The sequence below is a fragment of the Toxorhynchites rutilus genome, chromosome 2 (assembly GCF_029784135.1).
Source record: "Toxorhynchites rutilus septentrionalis strain SRP chromosome 2, ASM2978413v1, whole genome shotgun sequence".
Classification (NCBI taxonomy): Eukaryota; Metazoa; Arthropoda; class Insecta; order Diptera; family Culicidae; genus Toxorhynchites; species Toxorhynchites rutilus.
This window is the reverse complement of record NC_073745.1, coordinates 203,109,927-203,128,809: the sequence shown is the minus strand read 5'-3', so window position 1 is coordinate 203,128,809 and position 18,883 is coordinate 203,109,927. Positions and strand designations below refer to the sequence as shown.

The window sequence follows — 18,883 nt, the reverse complement described above, 5'->3', positions numbered from 1 at the left end:
TTAACTGACGACTTCTAAAAGTATCTGACTATACTTAAATTTTTCTAAGGCTGCTGAAAGTGTAGGATATTAATTTGGCAGTCATTTTTATGTAAACAACCCGCGTTTTTAAAACGCCTACAGAAAATTATGTTGAAATTCGTTGAAAATCCAATAAGTTGATAAGTTTTTTACTAGAATAATAGAATAATAAGCCCTTTTTGTGTTAATTTCTACAATGTTTATTTTATACTGGCAATGAAGTGAACTTACAAGATAGCGGCAAAAATATCGCCACCATATACAGGCAAACCTGTTTTTGTGCGATCCCTTTTTGTGCAATTCCTCGTTTGTGTGAATCTCTTTTTTTTTATCCCATTTATTTATTAGGCTCATTAGCATTTAGCTGTAACAGAGCCGGGTTTAATCGTGTACATGTACATATGTTTAAGTTTCTATAAATTGTGAATTACACAGTAGTTAGTAGTAGCCATTTAGGCGTTAAGTTTTCTGTTCCATTACATTATGGTAAATTACACAGTAGTAGCCATTTAGGCGTAAGGGTATTCTTTCTGTTCTTCCATTGTTCAGCAGACCGGACAGCGGAGACAGTTGATATTGATCATTGTTGAGTTATTTATAGAACAGCAGCCCGATATTTCTTGCAGAGCAGAGCAGTTGTATGGATGAATCGATCTTTGTTCCACCGTGGATCGATTTCCTCACGCGTAACCAAGTGGCTACGAGGCCCCCTGTGAATCTCTTTGTGCGATTTTATTATGAAATCGGGGCTTGAATCACACAAACCAATTTCACAATCAATAAAATCGCACAAAAAAAATCACACAACTGAGCAATTGCACAAAATGCGATCGCACAAAAACAGTTTTGCCTGTATGTATAAAAATGAAATAAATTTTTTTTTGACTCGATTATATACAGAGTTCGATTACACACAGTTGTTGGCGTCCCGCGTTAGACCTCTGGCCATCTGGTCACTTTACTATTGACAATATCCATTCTGTACCTCAAGAGAATGAAATCATCTCGACTGCAGAGGTTATCTCGGTTATATGCTCGTTGGAGAATATGAAGGCCCCCGGCTTCGATAGTATATTCAACATTGAGTTGAAACATCTTAGTAACAACTTATATGAAATTATGACTTCTGTCTTCAACAGATGTCTATCACTTGGCTACTTCCCCTCGAGTTGGAAGTTGGCAAAAGTGATCCCGATACTAAAACCCGGAAAAGATCCTTCTTCTTCGAATAGCTATCGACCAATTAGCCTTCTCCCAGCACTTTCGAAAGTATTCGGAAAAATTATATTAACGCGCATTCTTGCTTTTGCAGATGAGCACAATATATTTTTGGATGAGCAGTTTGGATTCCGAATAGGCTACTCTACCATTCACCAGCTTCGTAGAGTATACAACAAAATCAGTTTTATGTGGAAAATTCATATTTCCTCCAACCCAAACGGAATACAAACTTTCATTCGTATCAAAAATACTCATGTTTGTCATTTGTCGATTTCTTTCGGAATTGTACTATATTCAGTTTTTCAAAATATTCGCAAGAACTTCGCAAAAATCGGCATGCATTGTGACGTGACAACGCGCTCTGTGCGAAGAAACAGTCTCTAAGGTGTCATAACGTCATAACGCTGACAATTTGATAAATTCATATACTTTTTTCTGACATTCTTGATTATAGTGTTTTAGCACCATTTTGCGTTTTCATTGCTTCAAAAATAGAGAAAAAATATGTTTGACCAGTATGTAAAATGTGTTCAATGTTCTTTTGGATTGTGAAACATTGCGAAACAAGGCAATTATAATTGCTTATGGTATGTTCATTAAAATAAGCTATATAAATTGAATCTATCTGTTACCTCCAATTTATAAAGTCACCCGACTTTTAAATCGTGTACGGATGTTCGAAGAGCCACACAAACGGACTGGCCCTGTGCAGTGTCACAACTGCCAAGAATACGGGCATACCAAGGGTATTGCAACCTCCCAGCAGTCTGCGTAGTCTGCAGTGGTATTCATGAGACAAAAAATGCCCAGCATCAAGAACAGCAACAGAAGGCCTTTAGGATGATTATAAAATCCGTTGTGCTTTACGAGTCGTGCTGCTCATATTTTCGGAATCTGTATCTCTCAGCGACAACGTTCATGGTAGGATCCAAATGTTTCTTGAGGAGATGGACAAGATCGTTGTATGCTTTCGTACGTGGATCATCCGGAGCACACAATCTGGCAGCGATTGTATATAAACTTGGTCCAGCGACTGTAACCAACACGGCAACTTTCTTATCGTCCGGTATGTTGTTAACGAGGAAGAACATTTCCAGCCGGTGAACGCACTCCTCAAAATTTTCACCAACGACAAAATGTTCAAAAGTTTCTCAATTTTATTATATATTTATTAATTTAATGTGATTTACACATGAAAACATGAAAAAAGTGTTTGTAGCGAGTCAAAATGTTGAAACGTCACGCTGGAGTGAATCGTATACTTTGCGTGACGTGACAACAACTTCTTGCTACAGTTGGTACTCCTCTATTTGTGGACCGATTTTAACCAAGTTTTGTGGGTTGTTGACTCTCATTATTTTTTTTTTCAGAGAATCCCGAGTATAAAAATTGTTGAACTTTGGCTTAATTTTTGTGACGTGACAACGCTTCTAAATACCTGTTTTTCAAATCCTTGTTTCTCACAAATTACTAAATGAAACCTAGGTCTACCCACGGCTCTTCAAACAAGTATAGTGAAAACCTAAAATATTTTTTATAATTATGTAGTTTTTTTTTACTAAGCCCTTCTCAAAGGTTAGTGTATAAAAATCAAATTCGTTTCAAAGAATTTATGGCGCTAATTCAAATAGCTCTTGTAGATGGAGTGGTCCACTCTATTCCGTTCCATTAAGCATTTCCATAGTCATAGCCGATTTTGCTTCAGCACTACGAAGTGATTTCTCTAGAAATAGACAATAGGCAAAAATCGAAGATGAACCAAAACACGTGTATGAAAAACAAATTACCTGAACATTGAAAATAGCCGTAGTTGTCAGCATAAGTGAGAGACATGAGTACCAACATAATGCCACAAAAAAAAAAAAAATTAGAATCGTAACACGCGTAAATTCGAAAGTCGCGATACTTTTTTAAAAAGACCTCGTATACAGTTTTTTTTTCATATATATTTCAAATATAATTTATTCAAGCGAAAATTATTTTTTTCATCGTTAAAGTGAAGATGTCAAACAACGAATTGTGAAGCAGTTAGAGAGCTTTAATTTGGTTGCTAGGAACATTCAAGTTTAGTATGAATTTTTGGATAAAATCAAGAATAACAGTGAGTTTGGTGTTCTTTGTGTGGTCTCCTCTTCGTTCAGATACTTTCATGATGCAGCAACATGCGGAATTACCTCGAATATATAAAAGCCCAACACACTACTCCATCAAGCCTAACAGTTGTTAGGTCGTCATACTAGTGAATGTGTCACCGGCCCGAATAATTGCGATTTGCAGTGAAGTAAGTTAACCCTCTCTCAGATTACCATCCCTGGCGACAGTTCTATTTTTTACTAGCTAACCCGGCAAACTTCGTCCCGCCCATTTACTTGATTAATTCTCGAGTAATGCAGAAATTTGTGTTTTATTTGTATGGCAGCCACCCCTAAGAGAGGGGGGAGGGGTATCTAACCACCATAGAAACATTCATTGCACCCTAAAGTTTCCATATGCATAATTTGGTTTAATTTGCTTGATTAATTCTCGGGTAATGCAAAAATTTGTGTTTCATTTGTATGGCAGCCCCCCCCCCCTTTGAGTGGGGGAAGGACTGTCTAACCATCATAGAAACATTTATTGCACCCTAAAACTTTCACATGCCAACTTTGGTTTCGTTTGCTTGGTTAATTTCCGAGTAATGCAGAAATTTGTGTTTCATTTGTATGGCAGCCCCCCCTTAGAGAGGGGGGAGGGGTCTCAAAATATCACGAAAACCTTACCCGGCCCCAAAAACCCCTACATACCAATTTTCATGTCGATCGGTTCAGTAGTTTCCGAGTCTATAAGAATCAGACAGACAGACAGACATCACTCCATTTTTATATATATATAGATTAACTGAATAAAAATAATTGATTGCTGTTCTTAAAACACAATTTGTACTATTATTGGACCAGTTATTGAATTTCCGTTATCCGGTATCCAGCTAAAACACTATCCGTTTCATCACTATTTTTGATACAGATGTTTTCTAAGATAGGAAATGCACTTACTAAGCAGCATTTCAAGTCTTACGAAAATGTACAAAAACGCCTCGATGACTGGTTTCACTTAAAAAACAGAAGCATTCGTAAATTGCCTGAAAGATGGGGAAGCGTGCAGCTTCCTATTTCTCGCTTTATTATTTTAATTTTTTATTTTACAAAGACAACAGGCTATACATGGATGCCCTAATGCTTCATAACTACTACTACTACTTATAATACTACCACTACAAACTACAACTATGTAAATATATACTACTGTAACTAATCAAGTTAATTAAGAGCAATAGAATACATTTTCGGGTTGATGGGATGTATAAATAGTTCTGAGATCGTAAATTACGGCGATTTATGTTGAAATTAATCAACCGAAGGAGCTCAGGACAATCGATGTTCGACAAAATCAAGTCGGCGGTAAATAGGGCCTTGGCAACGTTCCTGCGTGAAGCTAATGAGTCCAGTCCAATCAATTTGCAGCGATCTTCGTATCTAGGTAGGTTTATTGGATCATTCCACGGTAAATTGCGCAAGGCGAAACGAACGAATTTTCGCTGTATCGACTCAATCCGCTGAACATTATTCTGGTAATACGGTGACCAAACCACGCATGCATATTCAAGGATCGAGCGTACCAATGAGCAATAGAGAGCCCTCATGCAGTGTACGTCCTTGAAGTCCTTTGTGACGCGGAAGAGAAAACCAAGAGTTTTAGACGCTTTAGATACGATGTAGGATATATGGTCTCGAAAGGTTAATTTACAATCCAACATAATCCTGAGGTCTTTGATTGTGTTGACACGGTCAAGTAAAACACCATGCAACTTATATCCGAAGCTTTTTGACGAACGCTTTCGTGAGAATGAAATGACTGAACATTTTGAAGGGTTTAAAAACATCCTGTTGGTTACACACCATTGGGCGAATATGTCTAATTGCTGTTGTAAAAACTCAGCTTCTTCGATGCTGGAGGAACAATTTAAAGTCATCCGCATATGAAAGTTTCAGACACTTGAGGCTAAAATTTACATCGTTAAGGTACAACAGAAATATGTATGGACCCAGGTGACTGCCTTGAGGAACACCTGATGTTACGCGAAAAGACGTAGATATAATGTCTCCTAATTTCACTGACATTTCGCGATCAGTGAGGTATGAATGAAGCCACTTCAAAAAAGAACCGTTGAATCCAAGACGATGGAGCTTAGCTATTGCAATGTCGTGGTTGATTAAATCAAATGCTGCAGAAAAATCTGTGTACACCACATCAATTAGATTTCGAGATTCTAAAGGGTGTGTCACATCAAATTGCATCACGGAAAAAACGCTGTAGAAATTCGCCCAGTAGACCGATCCTTTTGAAAATTTTAGACAGTAAAATAAAAACTATTAAACAACTTTTGGCATTTTCTTTTTATTCATACTTCGAGCCCAAGCCCGTATGCTCGCACCTTCCTCTTTACCCCGTCCATAAGGTTCTGTACAACGTCAGGTTGTAGTTTTTTTTGAACAGAAATCCATTTTCTCTTGAAGTCCGCCTCCGATTTGACAACTTTTGGGTTCTTCCGGAGGGCCTGCTTCATAATCGCCCAATATTTCTCTATTGGGCGAAGCTCCGGCGCGTTGGGCGGGTTCATTTCCTTTGGCACGAAGGTGACCCCGTTGGCCTCGTACCACTCCAACACGTCCTTTGAATAGTGGCACGAAGCGAGATACGGCCAGAAGATGGTCGGGCCCTCGTGCTGCTTCAATAGTGGTAGTAAGCGCTTCTGTAGGCACTCCTTAAGGTAAACCTGCCCGTTTACCGTGCCGGTCATCACGAAGGGGGCGCTCCGCTTTCCGCAAGAGCAGATCGCTTGCCACACCATGTACTTTTTGACAAACTTGGATAGTTTCTGCTTGCGAATCTCCTCCGGAACGCTTAATTTGTCCTCTGCGGAGAAGAACAACAGGCCCGGCAGCTGACGAAAATCCGCTTTGACGTAAGTTTCGTCGTCCATTACCAGGCAATGCGGCTTCGTCAGCATTTCGGTATACAGCTTCCGGGCTCGCGTCTTCCCCACCATGTTTTGCCTTTCGTCGTGGTTAGGAGCCTTCTGAACCTTGTATGTACGCAGGCCCTCCCGCTGCTTGGTTCGCTGGACGAATGAACTTGACAAATTCAGCTTATTGGCGACATCCCGGACCGAACTTCTCGGATCACGTCTAAACTGCTTAACTACGTGCTTGTGATCTTTTTCACTGACGGAGCATCCATTTTTGCCGTTCTTCACCTTCCGGTCGATGGTTAAGTTCTCGAAGTATCGTTTTAGTACTCTGCTGACCGTGGATTGGACGATTCCCAGCATCTTACCGATGTCCCGATGTGACAACTCCGGATTCTCGAAATGAGTGCGCAGGATTAATTCACGACGCTCTTTTTCGTTCGACGACATTTTTCCAAATTTACGAAAAATTGACAGTGAAGCATGGCCAACGTGATCTATACACTCTTATCTGACTATAAGCGAAAGCTGAAGATATAATTCCTAAAAATTAAATTTCTACAGCGTTTTTTCCGTGATGCAATTTGATGTGACACACCCTTTAGAGAGCGGGCAATGTACGAAGTATACAGAACGAGATTTGTAGATCTCTTAGACATGTGTTGATCTCTTAGACATGAATCCATGTTGTTCATCTGCAATGTAGCTGTTGCAAGCATGGGAAATGTAATCCAAAATAATTATCTCAAATAGTTTGGAGATAGCGCATAGGCAGGCAATTCCTCTGTAATTCCTGACGTTCTTCTTGCAACCCTTCTTGAATACCGGGAACACAAATGACTTCTTCCACACATTTGGAAAAGTACCACAGAGGATGGAACGGCGGAACAAGATAATTATCTATCCTATCTTCCTTCTTAAACCACAAACGTGTACTTTCAGTGGAAAATTTCGGTTTCATATGCATATACCTGGTATATTGCTATGTCGTATGGGATACAACTGGATTATGTCATCATTTAATCGTGAAACCGATCAAAAAGAATCTATTGTCGTGTATATTTCATCTCCACCCATAGCAATCGAAAACGAGCATCATAATTGCAGCATTACGCAATATATTTCATTCTTTTAATTACTGGTACACGGCTGCTGGACGTAATCCAAACAAAATCCACTGTTATCAACATCAGTTGGGGCCTCAACAGAATCCGTGTGAAACGCAAGCCGGAACGGTCGAATCGTGGAAACCACCGTCCTTTCCACGGAACTTACCTCTGCATTGAACGTTCCCCCACAAATCTTGTCCTCGCATGTACTTGCCATTGGCAGCCGATCCGCAACCTTAGCGCAAGGGATCAACAGCCAGTCGTTGGTGCAAGAGTTGGGTGTTCCTTGAGTTCCTCCGCCCACCATCGCTGCGACGACGTTGTTGGAATTTCCCGATAAGGTAAATGTTCTGGAGCGATTACGCCCTATATCCGGACAAGCGGTGTAATGGATGCTGCAAAAGTTCCGCTCAGTTCGAATACACAAGCTGTAATCTTGATTCGACAACTGACGGCCACTGGTGGTATCGAAGTTAAAGCTTTTAACCCGTCCGCTTACACCGGTGAAATATTGAAGACATCCTTGATCGGCTTTGTAAATCGCTGCACACGGGATCTGTGATATTCTGATTCTCCAGGACCGTGGATAGCTGGGACCGCTAGTGATAACAGTGAGGATGATAGGATTGCTTTGCCCCAAACCAGCGTCGATATACACTGAAAGCGTAATTCATTGTTGTTAAAAGGTAATAACAGCATTCAGTTACTCACTATGATCGCCATTTGAAGTGCCACAAATTGTTGGTGCTGGACTTCCTCCAGACACAAGAAACTGATCGTTGTTGCAGATGTGATTCACAATTTCGGGTCCATTTATGGAGAACTGATCAAAGTCTAAACGAATTTGACAGATATCGGGATGCATCTTGAGAACAGTTAACTGACAGCTTCCTGTTCCATCGGTTGTATCAGGGTGATTCGGGTTAACAAAATAGGTGCCGTTGTCTCGAGCAACGCCTCCGCAGGAAGCCATTACTAAAATTTAAAAGTTTCAAGTTGGTTTACACCAATTATCTTGAATTGTGTTTCTTATCTTACAAATACAGCACGTTCCATAACCACCGGCACAAGGTCCTGCTGGAATGCCGCCTCTCAAGACGCACTCATTGTTTGGTTGGCAGGATCCGAATTCTCCGGACGACGCTGAACACAAACCCTGGCCCCATTGATAGACGGTGAAGATTGGGAGGACTGCAACTCAAATAATTTCGAATGAATGAAAATCAATAAAATGATACAGAATTTGTTCCATTCGAGAACATGTTTAAATTTTTTTTTCCAATATTGGAATGAGTTTAATTATATGATTTCAATAAAATATTATAAAATGGTTAAAAAAAACTATGTGATCCTATGGCCGAGTGGTTAGCTTCACACCTTCGGTTTCGATTCCCGTTCTGTTTGGGGGAATTTGTCGTCAAAGAAATTCAACAGGAAAGTTCTGAATGCGAAAGGAAAATTGAAAAATTGTAGTACATGTAGCGCAAGAAGAAATAGAAATTCGAAGGCACGAAGACACGAAGACACACTTTGGACACTCTCTGAGCATAACAACAATAAAGCGACTTCACGGAGTTGGCCTCAAAAGACTCGATGCTATAGTCATCGGCCACACTTTAAGAGCCCCCTGCGGACTAAAGTCTTTTTATCGGCCGATAGTTTGATCGGGTTTGGCTGCTAGTGCAAATACCGAACATTCGCTTCTTACCAAACATTTGCTTCTTCCAGTAGTTTCTCTGTCGACATAACTCAAAAAGTATCCGGTTCCACGCTGACCGCTCTTAGCTCAACAGAGCATTGAGGGCACAAGACAGACAATCGGATATCCCCGTTCGGAATATACTCGGTAGCCGTGATCCTGATCTTCTGCTCCATCTATATCTGTTTCTCAGAAACGCCGATGTCAACGTTTAATGATGTTTCCTCCGTTGTATCCCTGTATCATATCCTATCCGATCGATAAACTTCTACTTAGCCGCGGCAATACATACCCATACTCTTTACAGATACACGGGCCGAATGTTGTGCAGCCCACTGATCATTCATCAAGAGCTGAGGATTGTACCGCTCATGGCAACTCTACACGAGCTGATAATTCTATCGGCTAGTGACCATTGTATCCTGTATTCCTCGAGTCGAGAAAGACGCACCACGCTAGATATGGGCCAAAGACTAGAAGGGCGTTGCTGATTAATGGTTAGCTGCATCCCGTATCCCGTGTCGGGCACAAGTACAGAGCATTGAAGACTGCAACATCTCAATTATGAGAACACTTGTAATACTAACCTCGAGCCATCTGCGAGTAATCGGTTACATATTACTAACATAGTTGTATGCAAACATTGTCGAAATATTGAACTCCCGGCCCCGTCAGGCTGACGCCATATGAGCCTTAATAAAAATATATAGGGTAAATGATCTTGGTTTGTCCAGTCGAAAATATGATCATGGTTTGCCCACTTTTTTGAATGCTCTAATTCAGCGCTCCTGTGTCAAATAAGGCCTTCGAATGTTTCGAAACATATAAATGAAATTGCCTTTTACATGATTTATAGTAGTTTGATAGTATATTTTTACGAAATCACATGTTTTAAAGGATTATAAAATACACCTTCTATTTGTGTCAATGCGCCCCCCATTCGAGCTAACTTTTAACCGATCACCGGATGATTATTTCGCACGTATTCAGACCTTTTCTGGATTATAATACTTACAAATATTGTAAACATCATTCTTGCACACCACTTGTATCAGATATACATAGCTAAACCATTAAATTAACGCATTTTGATGAAGTCAATTCAGATCATGAGTTGTCCAATTCAATAATGTTGTTTTGTCCACATGATTTCTATGGTAACCGCTTGGCGCGCTGCAGTTTGTTTATGTTTGTTTATGGTGTGCTTCGCGCATAGCAGAAGTATGGTTTTGACGTAGGACTACGTCTTTCATTTCTATACTGGGGTGTAAAATCAAAATTTCGAAAACGAAAGCGTTACGCCGGAGACCGAGATTTTGAGCGTTAATAGCTCTTAAACAACTGACCGAAATAGTATGATAAACACTTCATTCGAAAGATAAAAGGTCTACGCGTTATATATTTGTTACTTTTTCATCCAAAAACTTGTTTCAATTGCCTTAAAATTGCTTTCAAAACAAGCTGTTGAAATCACCAATCGGTATAGAAGCGAGCGCCGCTCGGAAATCCACTCAGTTATAATTGAACAGCGATTGGAGCATGTTGTCGCAGTTCTGGTGAAGCTGACTTCGTTCATCATGAAAGCGCTGATGCGCTTATTACCTGATCTGACCTGACCTGACCTGACCTGAACATAGGATTCATCGGAGCAATCACCACACACACACACACATACACGCGCGGAACTATTTTCGTTTGGTTGCCATCCAGCGTCGAGAAGATTACGGAAAGATGTCATCGTTGCTGAAAAATAATCTGCCAGTTCCGCTGGGAATTGAAAAAAAACCATTCAAGCGAAAGACTTTGTTTTTATGTTTTCTGACCATATAACACTGCGACCAAATACATTTGGTTTTGTGATTTTTCAATCAAGTGCAATGAACAGGTGGTTATCGAGTTAACATTAACCACTGGTGGGCTTCGAGTATCGAGGAGAATCTGGAAAGACGTTATCGTTGTTGAAAAATAATCTGCCAGTTTCCCAGGGAATTGAAAAAAAAAACATTCAAGCGAAAGAGTTTAATTTAATGTTTTCTATCCATATAACACTGCGACCAAATACATTTGGTTTTGTGATTTTTCAATCAAGTGCGATCAACGTAAGACCACGTCTTTCGGGATGTTTACTCAACAATTTCTAAAAAAAAATGGGTGTTCTGAGAAAGGATGAGCGAACGCAAAAATTATGTAGACTGATTTGATGCAACAGATATTTTGTCTATTGGAAATGGAATATAAATCATATCACAATACAAGCAATGTATTATGCATTATACAACTTTCGTGTGATTGCTTTTTTTGCTGAATATTGTGCCTTCAACGTAACGCTCTCGTTTTCGAAGTCCCCCAAATATTCATTTATTCATTTTCAGAATTGATTCAGATGCAACTATTTGTATTTGTTTCAAAAAGAGTGCGTGAATTTGACTCACTAAAACAGGGTTTTCCTCGAATTCATGTATAAATCATATGATTTCCAAAAAGTAAACGAAAATTTCAAAATAATAAAAATAATCGGTTGGAGAATATTTTATAATTGAATTCACTTGTTGCAGGTCCCCTATTTTTGGGACGTGACAACACCTGACTTTTTGCGGTTTCCGACTGTTGAACATTATTATTGTATTTTCAGTTCCGTTTCAAAATATACAAATGAGCTATGATTGATTTGTCAACAATAGATGAACGTAAATTGTGTATATTCAATTTAAAAAAAAACTGGCAAGAACCATGCTAAAATCGGCATGCATTTTGTGACGTCACAACACACTCTGTGTGAAAAAGTAGTCTCCACGAAGCAGTGTAGCATTACATAAACAATAAAGTGTATTAAATGAATTTCACCGTTGTGTAACAAGCTACATACTATTTTTAAGTTAGTTATTATCCTAAATACTTCTCACTTTCATCTGAGATTTCCCCTTCTTCTGAAGGTCAATTCTATAGGGAAATGTGATCCTAACCCGACCGGTGGTCCTGAACACTTTGTATCTCAGGAAGGGTGATCCATACCGAATTCTCAGTAGTGTCAAATGAAAGGTGTCACATCGCTGAATATTTGATAATGTTATGATTTTTTATTGCACTATTCATTCTACCTTTTTAGCGACATTTTGCGATTTCATTACTTCATAAACAAAACAAAAAAATTTAATCTGTATGGAAAATGAGTTCAATGTTCTTTTGGATTGCGAAAAACTACGAAACAAGGCAATTTTCATTATTTATGGTCTGTTCATCAAAATAAGCTATATAAATTGAATCAACCTATTACCTGTAGTACACGGCCGTTATTTCTAGGTTTTTCTAGATTCCTTCCTTCTTCGTGAGAGGCGTTTCACATTGGAACTCATTGCCCAATCATTACCAATCTTACTCTAATGAATTCAAATTTTGAATTTAAGAAGAAATGTTTAGAGCTTGATCTTTGGTAGACTATACAATTCGTAGTTGTTCTCCGTGATTGACCTGAACCAGGGAAATTGCATTAAGAACACACTGAATGACTCTCATTGTACAAGTCATGGTAATTCGAGATTTAAACAGTCAATAACGACGCCGACCACGTCCTTACAGGCACCAGTGGAAGGGAAGGAATGTTAGTATGATATTTGCCGCCCGAAGGCCAGAAGGTCGCCTCTATAGCGTGGTTCCCTAGCGATTATCATGGGAGGTATAGTTGTTAGTGGGGGAGAGGTAAGAATCAAGATTCACTGAGGAAAGTGATGTGATTATGCTAACGCAAACTAACGACCACTTGACGAAACAAAAACTTGAAAATGAATGTATTTCGTAGCGTTTCAAGATATTAAAGGGTGACATGAAAAGATCTCCTCTGAATTAGGTTCGGAACTCCGGTAAGTGAATTATTTTTGTAGGCGTGGACGCAACTACTCGTCGAGACGAAAACTCGAACATCAAATGCATTTGAAGATTAAATATATTAATGGATGGCCTGATAAGGTCTCCTCGGACTCGGATCGGACTTAATACTTTTGCCTAATAGCACTTCATGCTCTTTTATTGTAAAACAGGGAGGTCACGGAGGTTTTTCGAACAGGGACTCTAGCAACTTGAACTTAGAATTACAATTTATATCTGAGAAACGAAAACGAAAACTCGATCCCTCCGATTTGGATTTGTAATAAAAATGAACGATTTACCAAGTTGACGATTCATTGTCCTTGTAGGAAGGATGAGAATGACATAATTGAAGGAAAAGTAACTTCAATTCTACATAAAAGAAACAGAAAAGAAGCGACACATACAGGAAGAACTTACAGACATTCATGATGAACATAATTTGACTACAAACGTTTTCATCGCAGAACATAGCTCCACAAACAGAATACTACCTATTATACTTTTGTGAACAAATCACGCTTGACCCATACTGATCGACTCTCTACATGGACATTCTCTATCGTCAATAACTCAGCGATAAAAGCATTTCCTGATGTCTTCAACAATCTGGAGCGTAGATGGAGACCTCATTTATCAAACTACATGACAAAACTGACGCAAAATCTGTTTGCAATGCCGTGGTTATCGAAAGAGAAAGTCAATGAAGAGAATCGACCAAAACAGACAGGTCCCATTGAAAAGTTAAGCGTGAAATTTCATGAAAAACATGGGTGAGCAAAGAGACAAAAAAAAGTAGAATAATTCATACTTTTTTCTCGACCTCCGTAACCTCATCTTGGCCGAAACGCACCCCAAATTGAATATTCTTACATGGTTTCTGGCATTTGAGAAAAAATGTTTAGAACACTTTGACCGTTAAATTAGTTGAATTTGTCAAATTAAAATCATAAAAGTTGTATTGGTGACGCACTATTCTGTATACAAATCATTGTAGCATTTAAATGAGCCTAAAGTCTCAAGTTACATGATACGAATTAATGGGAATTAATGAGAACGCCGTACAATTTACTGATTTGGCTCATTTCGAATGGATTCACTTGCGGCTGAATGATTCAGAAATTACTGTAACATATAAAAAAACATAAACTTGATTTTATAGTAATCACGAAAGATGTTATTATCACGAGCATGAAATAATATCTTCATTTTATAATGTACCGTGCCAAACTCATTCCAACAAGTAAAAACACAGACAAGTTATTTAGACTTATTTTTAGATTACATGGTATGAACATTATGAACCTTACCTTAGTACATAAAATTGAACAAAATTGCTTCAAAACCGCTAAATACACCACTGATTTATTGTTTGTTTGAGAAACACCCTAGGTCCACAAACTTTAAAGCGTTATAATTTGAAGTTTAAACTTTAATATTGATGAAAAAGTGGTTTCACATGAGTAGTTTTTGGTGTAATTACCAAACCTGATACCAACAATTTGGAGGACCAGATCAAAATTTTGAGAAAAATAGTTTTTAGTTGGTTTCTCGCAAGTGTGTCAAATGGACTTATTGGGTTTCTCAAACAAACGATTCAATGAAATAATGAAAACATTCTGATTATAAATAAAAACACAAGTAGCTAAATATTGTTCATTCTAGAATCCAAAACCCAAACATTTTGACGCGTGTTAAGACGTAAAGCCTGTTTCAGTTATAAGTTGATCGCATAAAGTAGGACATATCTAAGCATAGAACTTTATAAACAAGGGAAGGGTGGTGGGTGGCATCACATGGAGAGTTCAAAAGTTCATCCAAACAGCTGACGAATAATTTTCATGTATTTTTAACTTAAAGTTCATTGAAAAAGCCTACTTTATGCGACCGAATTATAATTAAAACAGGCCTTAACGTGTTTCGATATGATTTTGGAAAATGATCGAAATCCTTCGTGGGATATAATGTATATCTCGTCTTAAAACCAGACATTTTATTACAAATGTATTACGCAGAGAGTTGGGTTTCTCGGTGCGTTCTATCTATTCTAACAAACATCCGAAAACTATGACCGTTTTATTGGCATGTATAATTACTGTAAAATTCTGATTCCCAGTGACCGATTCGTTCTAACTAAGATATTTCCTACGCCCATGCTACCGTAGCTATTTATTACACCGATTTTAAAACGATCCCCAATCAATCTAACCGGCACTTTGTTTTTCCTTCCCTAAATTATTCGCTTTCTGTGTAATTGAGTCATAAAACATACTTCATCATTTCCACTTCCTGTGCCTGCCAGTAGTAGCTAAATCACCACAGCCACATCTGAAGCTTATTGGATCTGACTTGCCAGCTCCGTTCTAACCATCCGAACGGATCCAGCCAGGCATAGCTGGTTCAACAAAGTCAAACAAGGGCCTCACTCTCTCGTTTCAACTCATCATAGCCTCCACCCAAGCTCTGATGGGTAGAGCATCTTCAATGGCAAAAGCAGGGGACGTGAGAAGAATATTCTGAGGCTCCAAATCGCGGATGCATTAAGTGTGAAAGGCTGAAGGCCGAAGTATGAAACTTGGAGGGAGTGCTACCATTATACGGCCTGGTGCCATTACACCAGATTGAAGCCTCAGCTGGAAAGATGTTAACGAGTGTGATGTTCACTGCTCCTGGTGAACCACTTTGAAAAAACACATTCCAAGCATTTTTCTCGGAGAAACGATATTATATCTCCGCAACGTCAGGCATGGGCCTTTCAGCAGTAGGTTAAGAATGTGGATCTCCCATTAATCATCCTTGAGGCTTTGTTTACTGTAACCTAAACAAACTCGAACGGAACATACACAACCTTCCAGAGAAGGCGAGATTGCCTTTCTGCGAAGGTTGCACTATTGATGTCGCCAAAGGAATTTCCTTCGCATTCGCCGTCTTTTTTGTAAAAGATATAACTCCATGGCAGAAATAAAATGCTCAGCTCTAATGTGTCACCTAGAATGAAAAATATAACTTACATCTTCTATCCCTGAAGCTTGCGAAGCTTGGCAGAGCTCTGACTTGTCTGACATCACTTGCAGCAATGAAGCTCATCGAGCTGATTATTAATAACACACAAACATTCGCCGACCATCGGACTGAGAACATTTTAACAAACACCATAACTATGTATCACTTTGAACTACAATTTCGACTGAGCGGTTATTTCGCAGCATAAAGTGTAGTGGAGAAATGAACCTTTCGCGAGCACATCCAGTAACTGAATGGCACGGGAAAAATCGCATTAGACGCAGAAAAACCATCAAATTTATGATTTCCCGCACCTCACACTAACTGTAATTGATGGCGCGATTGTTTACATTGTCACCACTCAACTCACTGACTTCTGATGTGGGCGGTAAACTCTCGCTTTCGGTGGCGTTAATGATATGCGTTGTGCTTGATGAATTGGATCAGTTCCTGAATGTTGCTTGTACTTTTGATGTAACAGTATGTTATGCATTTTCTTGTTGGAGGAAGAGATCGACATGCACATTATCTATTGAATGTTATTCTCACTAATATTCTTGTATTATTCACGGGCTCCTCGATGAGTCACCGAACACAATTTCAAATCCAACTTCCATCGATTCTGGCCAAACAATATTTTGTGAAAAAGACTGAAGTGACATATGAGAAGTTATTATTGATATTCTTTTCTCTGAAATGAGCTTAAATAATGAAAGGTATTTCTTACTCTGAATATGCTATTGCAAGAATATTATCACTACTTTTTTAGATTTCTTTGCTGAATAACACGTTGGAAAATAACGCGACTTTTGTAGGCAAGTTAAAATTTTAGAAGTTATCCTCTGATTGATAGAAATTCAACCTTGATGAACCAGACGAAATTGTAACTGGAAATTTTCGACACGTCAGTTTGGAGGTGGAAGCTGAACTAATGCAGATTGCTTCTATACAAATGAACATTCAGAAGTACATTGAGTGTTTCAGAATAAAATGCATCCATTTTACATAAAAAATCGCGATGGTTGGAAAAAATAACGTAAATATATACAGATGTAAGATAAAACTCTTACCTCAAAACTTATTCGGTGCGATTTCTAAGTGCAGGCAGCTGAATAATGACAAACGAATATCGACCGGCACAGAAACGGCATTACTTTTAGGACCTCCTAATATAATTCCATCATACTTTTGTAAAAGTGAAGATTATATCTAGCCGAAAATTATTTTTTTTTCGAATGAAGATAAGTTTGTATACAGCACCTTCTATGGCTGCATGGGTTGAACATTTGGATTTCGAATAGAATTACGCTTTACCGCTCCTTACGTTTTCTGGGTATTCACTGCGCCCGTTGACTTCATGTTCCATGCTTGTGGTCTGATGATGGTGATAATGGTCAACTAATGTCAACTGAGACTATGGTTAGATTGGTCATCTATATGATGTTTTTTCAATAACATTGGGAAACGTTTTGCAGAGCAAAGACAAAGTATTTTTTGTGCTGATATAATTTTTAGGAAATTTCTTTTGTAAAGTTGTATTAAATAAGCTCATATCTAGCCCTGTCCGCCACAGAGCCGATACTGTCCCTATAAGGCTCTGAGGTCAATTCACCTACCGAAATACATGTTTAACCGTCAGCTAAGGTCTGGATTGACAATGAATAACTCTCTAAAAGGTTTAATTTGATGAGTTCAATATATTCAATATTTCCCAAACGTCGCAGCTCCGGATTTTTTCAACGAATTTTTTTACGCACGTTGATTAACGGAATATACCCCAGGTCCAATTTGATATAGAGCAGGGGTGGCCAAACTTTTGGGCATTACGGGCAACTGATTGTTCAAATGCTAGGCCGCGGTCTACCATGAATGTAGTACAAGACAATAAAACATCGTTTTGGCTCTCCATAACTCCCGCGCAAAATCATAGCTCGTATGTCACAGACTGTGCGTGTTTCTGTAATTTAGCAATACGAAACTTTTTTCAAAGCATAAAAAGATATAGTCAAATGAAAAAACTAAAAATAATAAAAATCATTATTGGTTGCTAAACAATTGATAAGTATTACTTTACTTTCTGTAAAGTTTCATCAATCAAAATCGTTGATTTGTTTAAGGAAATCGTCATTTATGTCTATACAAAGCAATTATTTTCAAAAAAATAGATCCGAAATGACTATTATATCCCTCGAATATCTAGAGGCAAAGGGTAAGCGACTTGACAGTTTTGTGTTTTCGTGTGAACGAACCCTTAAATTATTTTAATGATCTGTCAATGTCAAAACGTTAGTCAAAACCAACATTTTCAACTATGTGAAGTACACGAACGAGCAATGCTTAATAATTGTTAAAAATTACTACTGAAATTCGGAGTCAGTGGTTGCAACTTTAAGAGCGCTTACTCCAATTTTCGGCCGTAATAATCGTCCCAGCCGACAGGCTGCGCATAGTTTAGTGACCAAGTTTGAGTTGGAGGTTCTCGTGTTAACGAGAAGCCGCCCCGCACGAAGCAACGAAAATATCGCGGCCGCTAGTAGTGAATCCAACTGACAACTCTCAAACCTCATTGTGGCGTATTTTGCGAAAAGTTTTTGGACTGCATCCTTACAGGATCAAATTGAATCAAGAACTGAAGCCACTTGACCATATGATGCGCCGAAACTTCTCCGATTGGGCTCTAGCGAATCATAAAAAAAAAAAGATTTTTATCACAAAATCATATTCAGCGATGAGGCTCGTTCCTGGCCAAACGACCAACAATGATCAACGAGCAAAACGTGCGTTATTTGTCAGATACAAACCCATTTGTGCTTTGAGAAACATCATCACATCCGAAAAATACTGTTTGGTGTTGTTTTAATCGATCGTCATGTGGAGAGCGCTATCGCGACATGTTGGAAAACTGATTTCGACCAGAATTGGGAGATCTTAACATCAATGATATGTGGTTTAATCCAAACGGTG

General features: G+C 38.7%; 1 protein-coding gene across 1 annotated transcript; it reads right to left on the bottom strand.

Moving 5' to 3' along the window:
- Nucleotides 1-7,378: 7,378 nt before the first annotated feature.
- On the bottom strand, nt 7,379-16,081 carry LOC129770401 (uncharacterized). Its single transcript, XM_055773226.1, has 4 exons — nt 15,928-16,081; nt 8,395-8,547; nt 8,068-8,331; nt 7,379-8,013 (listed from the first exon to the last, which is right to left on the bottom strand). The coding sequence occupies exons 1-4, from the start codon at nt 16,070-16,072 to the stop codon at nt 7,379-7,381; spliced, it is 1,197 nt and encodes a 398-aa protein (XP_055629201.1). The 5' UTR covers nt 16,073-16,081.
- Nucleotides 16,082-18,883: the final 2,802 nt, after the last annotated feature.